Raw genomic sequence first — 7,328 nt, 5'->3', positions numbered from 1 at the left:
AGTGATGGCGTTTGAGGGTTGCTTTTATATGTACAGAAAGCAGCAGTCCTGTGGATGAGAGTAATCCACCCCCAATTGCGACTGGTCCATAGAGGGCAATGGGGTGTGGCACCACCATGAGCAATGGAGAATTTTTTTTTTTTTTAAAGATGTATATAAATATATATATATACATATACATAATCTAAATATATATATATTTATATATATATATATATATATATATATATATATATATATATATATATATATATATATATATACTCAAAATTTCAACTTTACTGATAACGAGTGCAATCCACTGAAACCGTACTGAAAAGTAGAGAAAACTTATATATATATACATATATATATACTGGGTCTCCCCACCCAGTTCCCAGCTGGCCGTGCCTGGAACACCTCCCTAGGGAGGCGCCCAGGGTGCATCCTCACCAGATGCCCAAACCACCTCAACTGGCTCCTTTTGAAGCAAAGGAGCAGCGGCTCTACTCCGAGCTCCTCGCGAATGGCTGAGCTTCTCACCCTATCCCTAAGGGAGACGCCAGCCACTCTCCTGAGGAAATCCATTTCGGCCGCTTGTACCCGTGACCTAGTTCTTTCGGTCATGACCCATCCTTCATGACCATAGGTGAGGGTAGGAACAAAGATTGACCGGTAGATCGAGAGCTTTGCCTTCCGGCTCAGCTCTCTTTTCGTCACAACGGTGCGGTATAGCGAGTGCAATACCGCCCCCGCTGCTCCGATTCTCCGGCCAAACTCACACTCCATCTTCCCCTCACTCGTGAAAAAGACCCCGAGGTACTTGAACTCCTTCACTTGGGGTAATGACACATTCCCTACCTGGAGTAGGCAATCCATCGGTTTCCTGCTGAGAACCATGGCCTCAGATTTAGAGGTGCTAATCCTCATCCCGACCGCTTCATACTCGACTGCGAAACGCTCCAGTGAGAGTTGGAGGTCACAGACGGAAGACGCCATCAGGACCACATCATCTGCAAAAAGCAGCGATGAGATCCGCAGCCCCCGAAATGTAGACCCTCCTCCCCCCGACTACGCCTCGATATCCTGTCCATGAAAACCACAAACAAGATTGGTGACAAGGCGCAGCCCTGGCGAAGGCCAACCCCTACCGGAAACGCCTTCGACTTACTGCCGAGCACCCGAACACAGCTCTCGCTTCGGGCGTACAAGGATTGGATGGCCCCAAGCAAGGACCCCCTCACCCCGTACTCCCGCAGCACCTCCCACAGTATCTCTCGGGGGACCCGGTCATACGCCTTCTCCAAGTCCACAGAACACATGTAGACTGGATGAGCATACTCACCCTCTATGATCCTGGAAAGAGTGAAGAGCTGGTCCGTTGTTCCACGACCAGGACGAAAACCGCATTGTTCCTCTTCAATCCTTGGTCCGACTATCGGCCGAACCCTCCTTTCCAGCACCTTAGAGTAGACTTTACCCGGGAGGCTGAGTAGTGTGATACCCCTGTAATTGGCACACACTCTCTGGTCCCCCTTTTTGAAGAGGGGTACCACCACCCCAATCTGCCACTCTTTTGGCACTGTCCCAGACTTCCACGCAATGTTGAAGAGGCGTGTCATCCAAGACAACCCCCCAACACCCATTGCTTTTAGCATCTCTGGACGGATCTCATCAATCCCCGGGGCTTTGCCACTGCGGAGTTGTTTGACTACCTCAGTGACCTCCACCAGACCAATTGACGATGATCCCTCCTCCGCCTCCAGCTCCGCCTCTACCAAAGAGGGCGTAGTAGTTGGGTACAGGTGTGAGTTGAAAATCTTTTGGACCGGGGCCTCCTCCAGACGTTCCCACTTCACCCTCACTACACGCTTGGGTTTACCGGGTCTGTCCAGAGTCTTCCCCCATCCTCTGACCCAGCTCACAACCAGATGGTGATCAGTTGACAGCTCTGCCCCTCTCTTTACTCGAGTGTCCAGAACATGCGGCCTCAGATCAGACGATACGATTACAAAATCGATCATTGATCTTTGGCCTAGGGTGCTCTGGTACCACGTACACTTATGAACATCCTTATGTTCGAACATGGTGTTTGTTATGGACAATCCGTGACTGGCACAGAAGTCCAGTAACAAACACCCGCTCGGGTTCAGATCAGGGAGGCCATTCCTCCCAATCACGCCTCTCCACTTATCTCCATCGTCGCCCACGTGCGCATTGAAGTCTCCCAGTAGGACTATGGAGTCCCCTACTGGAGCCCCATGCAGGACTCCATTCAGAGACTTGGAGTCTCCAAAAAGGCTGAATACTCTGAGCTGCTGTTTGGTGCATATGCACAGACAACAATCAGAGTTTCCCCCCCCACCACCCGAAAGCGTAGGGAGGCGACCCTTTTGTCCACCGGGGTAAACTCCAATGTAGCAGCACTCAGCCGGGGACTTATGATTATCCCCACACCCGCCTGACGCCTCACACCATGGGCCACTCCGGAGTAGAATAGAGTCCACCCCCTATCCAGGAGTGTGGTTCCAGAGCCGAGGCTGTGCGTAGAGGTAAGCCCCACCAGATCCAACTGATAACGCTCCACCTCCCGCACAAGCTCCGGCTCCTTCCCCCAAGGAGAGGTTACGTTCCACGTCCCCAGAGCCAGCATCTGCCGCCCAGGTCTGTTCCGTCTAGACCCCCCACTGTGACTGCCACCCTTGTAGCAGCGCACCCGACCCCATCGGTTTCCTCCACAGGTGGTGAGCCCATGGGGAGTACAGTCTTGGGCTGCCGCGTCACTCCTTCGGGCTGTGCCCGGCCGGGCTCCGCGGTAAACCCGGCCACCAGACGCTCGCTGTCGGGCCCTCCATCTGGGCCTGGCTCCAAATGGGGGCCCCGGGCTTCCTCCGGGCCGGGTAACTCCTTCCCTCTTCCGTTTTTTGAATACATTGTTGTATTTTTCAATGTTTGTTGTTTTTCGAATGATCAAAACTTCTGACCTGGATTTGGCTCCATACTACTGCGGACTTGATTTGCAACGTAGCTGAGCCGGTGAATTTAATATATTTAGTGTATTAAAGATGTAACAATATTTTCATATTGACCGCATTAAGCAAAGCTGGTTTACTAATCATGCAAAGTGGCCACTAGAATTAAAGTGTCCCCAAAAGCTTCAGGGTTCAAACTATGTCAATCAAAATGTGTTTGTGGAAGATGTGTGATTAAAATACAACATTCGTCGTGGCGCAGGGGTAGAGAGGGTGTGCTGGGAGCCGCAAGGTTGGTGGTTAGAGTCCCGGCTGCCCCATGTCCCAAGTCGAAGTGTCCCTGAGAAAGACACCTAGCCCCTAATTGCTCCCCGGGCAAAATGTGAAATCCATGGGTTACAAATATAATGTAGTTGCTTTGGATAAAAGCGTCTGCTAAATGACCTGTAATGTAATGTAACATCCAATAACATCATTAGGGACTTTACTCTTCTATATCATAATTGCGTTTTCCAGTCTGTATATATGTAATATAGTCCTGAATCTATTTGTGTTTATTTAAATGATCACACAGCAGCTTTGAGACTCCCTTTTTCTCTGGCATTGGAAACACATGCACGTGTAGTGGGATGGATGGTTCATCCAGCCTGTTAGGGTGGTTAAGGTCTTAACTAATTAAAAACAATAACCTGATAACATCCTGAGAAAAATCACATTGAACACAGTTTGTCCCTAAAGTTACTTGTTGCTCAGCACATCAGACAGTAATTTGTACTTTATACATCCTGCTGGTGCATACAGAGAGTACAAAGTGTGAAATGTGCAACCATTTTATTTGGAGGTGTTTGCATGTGTATAAACAAAGTGGATACTTCAACAGAAAATCAATATTCATTCTGTTTAATAAGAAGGCTCTTCACCTATTTAATATCTTATTCCATTAGTAAAATCACAGTGAAATCAGTTGTTACAGGGTGACACAACATAACAGGGAAAAATATTATTTGAAAAATAAAATCATTTAAAAAATGTATTTCCTTTCCTGATTAGAACGGTCATTCAAGTAATTAAAGAAGAAAAGATGTGCTGCACATGGTGAATACAGCAGCGCACACCCACCACAGAGACATTTACTGATTGCACTGTCCATTAAACAGAGCGATGGGCGCATTCAGCCTCTGTCTCAGGATGTCCTCCAGCTCCTGTAAGGACATGCGCCTCACATCGTAGCCCTTCACAGAGGGTTTCGCCTTGACGTTAACTGGCACAAACTCCTCTCCACTGTTACGATCATTCCTTCCCACTGCAGCATACGTGGGAAAAAAGGGCTTCTCTTGCTCAGGAAGGTCGGATCTGAAGGATGGGCAGCAGTAGGCGGACCACATGTACTCAGGGACAGACACCCTGTTGTTGATCCAGTGCGATTCAGACTCGTACGGCATGACTCCGGTGATCACATGCATAGTCCCGTTGCAGAAGGCCTTGAATTTTCCGAAAACTTTCCTCTCCAGATCATTCCACGGTCCGGCGTTGGAGCCCTTTTTCTGTGGGACAATGTTAGTCAGTGTAAAGGTGGCCTTGCGGTCTTGTTTGGTCTTCTGGTGCAGGCTTGGATTGAGATGTCCTTTGGTGAAGTTGGAGTTCTTGTAGTCCTCATTCACCGCCTGGCTCTCAATCACATTCTGGTCCACGGGGATGTGGAAGATTTGCATCTCTGAGCTGGCACTGGAAAACGCCAACTGAATGACCGACAGAGAGAAGGACACTTTTTTTACTTTTTTCTTTGTTTGAAAAATGAATAATAAACAGAACTTCCGATTTCCACTTTCCTTTCTCTGTTACTTCACCAAATAAAAGATCATGTGTGTCACAATCACACATTGACCACGAGAAAACTTATATTCACCAGAAACTATTAATGTTCTCTGTCATATTGTTGTCTTAAAACGTAAACACAAATTCCAAATACATCTACAAGGGAAGGCCAATAAATGAGTTATTAAGATACACTTTACTCTACAGTAATGCCTTGATAGAAATGACTCTGTTTTAGTCATGACAACTTGTAACTGATCGCACTACATCGTAACTATATCGCAAAAGTCTTTCAACAAATTCTACCTGCATGAAAGTTGTAACAATAAAGTCTTTGCAGAGTTTGGTTCCACTTGAGGGAGATAGTTTTGAATGCCGTTTCTTTACAAATGTCGACTGCTTAACACACTAATACATATAATAAACTGGGTGTGTAATGACAGTAGATACAAACGAAAATCAAACTGAGCAAGCAAAGTAATTCTCAATCGATTACAGTTATGAAAAAGGTCTCTGTTGTCCTACTCACCTGAGGTTCAAACATCCAGGTAGATTTGGGCCGCTTACCATCTGGAGGACTGAGTATGTACGCAGAGTACAGCGGTGAACGATGCTCACGGTGATACAGGCTCGCAAAGCGGTACTGGTTTTGGTAGCGCTGGCATATTGGCTGGTACCCCTCTGCTGGGATACCTGCGGGTGGAGTTTCCTTATAGAAGAAATCAAGGCACTGGGAGAAGTCCTTGCTGATCTCTCCCAGGACCAGGCCACCAAACCAGGGTAAGAGGAGAAGCAGAGCTCCCATGGAGCATTGCAGCATCTTCTTGTGAGACATTCTACACAGACAGAGCAGCAGGTTGTGCAGACAAAGCTCCAGAGTTCAATAGAACCGATGTCTCCTTTGCGTCCGTCCAGAGTCTGTAGCGTTGGTGTTTGAGGGTTCCTCTTATATATACAGAAAGCAGCAGTCCCGTGGGTGAGAGTAACACCCCCCCAACCTCTATCAAACTTCCCCCACTGATGAGCAGGCAGGCAGACTTCTGAGAAACGACTGTGCTGCACATCTTTTTCACCCCAACGGTCAGCTGAGGTGTTAAACATCTTGTTTCCAGCGTTTAACCCTTCAGGGATTGTGGTAAATTGGAGGTGAACTCTGAAACGTAAACTATGCATCAACATCAAGCTTTTATATTCTTGACAATAATAGATAAGCTTCTTAAATAGAGATGTTTCAGTATTTGACTTCCGTGCTGCTGTCCCCAGCTTCCTCACGCTGTCTAAAGAGATGAAGCATCAAGGGACACAGAAGGGACTCACACAATGTAAAGAATGTTCATGATATTAATTGAGATGTTTGTGATGCTCGAGGTGCAAACACTCATTTATATTCTTGCATGTGTTCCCCATAAAAAAGTTGTTACTTACTATTTGTAAATGATGTCATGACACAAGGACACTGAGTCAACGGGTTTCATTTTCTGTCTCTCTGGTTTCTGTGTGCTCTCGTTTTTCTTCTCTCATTGTGGGAACCACAAATAGTATAAACATGCTACAGTACTTCCATTATTTCTCAACTGTCAGGTTAAATTGGAAAATCCTCTTTGCATCTTTATCCAGTTTGTTATAAAAACTATATTTTTTAATAAATGAAATAGTTAGATTGTAGAAATGATGTAAACATGTGAAACCAGAGAGATGTACACGGCTAATAAAGTCCAAGTGATCTGAGTCAATGATGTACATGTGGTGGGTTAATCTGTACGCTAAGTACTGATACCACTGATTGAGTCTTTTTTGAGTATCGATACTATCAATACAGAAGACCAATCTAGGTCTATGAGGTACTTGTAATTTTAGTTTCTTGAATGGTGGAGTCTGCTAGAGATCTGCGTCTCATCAATTAGAGATTTATGCATCCATTGGTGGTTTGAAAATGGTTAAGAATTCTCTTTCTATAACTTTCAAAAACCCTTGTCAGGGTCTGGGAATTTTTCAGACACGTTTAGTATTCCTAGCATCAAAGTGCTAGAACAATGTTAGAACATTTAGTTCTAATAACCTGATAATAAATTACAGGATAGGATCACAAATAAAATGAGTACATTGTTGGAATCTATTGGTTTTTTTTTTCTTTGAGTTGTGGGCACAAGGCTGTTTATTATGGCCATCTAGTGAGCACTCAGAGACATGACACATGAGAAGCTGATGATGGTCCGGTCAGTGGAACTGGTTGCACTGTGAAAAATAACGCTGAGTTTACGGACACTGGTGACGAGGCGAAACATGTGGATGACCTAGAATTTCCACAGTTCCAGTTTCCAGTAGAGCAGCTACTTAGTAATACCGATTAAATATTTGGGGAAGAGGGTTAAATACTATTTTTCACGAAGCCACACCATAACAAGTCGTCCTTTAAATGGGAGACTGGCTGTCTGTTTTTTTGAATATATCATTCAAGAGAAGACTCTAATAAGACTTATCTCAGAAAAAAAAGAAAATCCTAATCAAAGACACTCCCTCGCTCACCTAAAAGAACGATTACATACAAAAACACTTGTACTT

General features: G+C 45.5%; 1 protein-coding gene across 1 annotated transcript; it reads right to left on the bottom strand.

Annotated features, from left to right (window-relative positions):
- Positions 1-3,767: 3,767 nt before the first annotated feature.
- LOC120817439 (endonuclease domain-containing 1 protein) lies at positions 3,768-7,275 on the bottom strand. The gene is made up of 2 exons (XM_040173678.2): positions 5,296-7,275; positions 3,768-4,690 (listed from the first exon to the last, which is right to left on the bottom strand). The coding sequence occupies exons 1-2, from the start codon at positions 5,599-5,601 to the stop codon at positions 4,082-4,084; spliced, it is 915 nt and encodes a 304-aa protein (XP_040029612.1). The 5' UTR covers positions 5,602-7,275; the 3' UTR covers positions 3,768-4,081.
- Between the last annotated feature and the right edge of the window lie 53 nt (positions 7,276-7,328).

Source organism: Gasterosteus aculeatus, chromosome 4 (assembly GCF_964276395.1).
Source record: "Gasterosteus aculeatus chromosome 4, fGasAcu3.hap1.1, whole genome shotgun sequence".
NCBI classification, from domain to species: Eukaryota; Metazoa; Chordata; class Actinopteri; order Perciformes; family Gasterosteidae; genus Gasterosteus; species Gasterosteus aculeatus.
The sequence above is the reverse complement of the archived record's forward strand: the minus strand, read 5'-3'. Positions and strand labels throughout refer to the sequence as shown.

Bases quoted from the DNA above. Each gene is read 5' to 3' on its own strand.
- LOC120817439 (XM_040173678.2), bottom strand. From the start codon at position 5,601: ATGTCTCACAAGAAGATGCTGCAATGCTCCATGGGAGCTCTGCTTCTC. The intron at 4,691-5,295 runs GTGAGTAGGACA...TCGGTCATTCAG, and splicing joins CCTGGATGTTTGAACCTCAG to TTGGCGTTTTCCAGTGCCAG.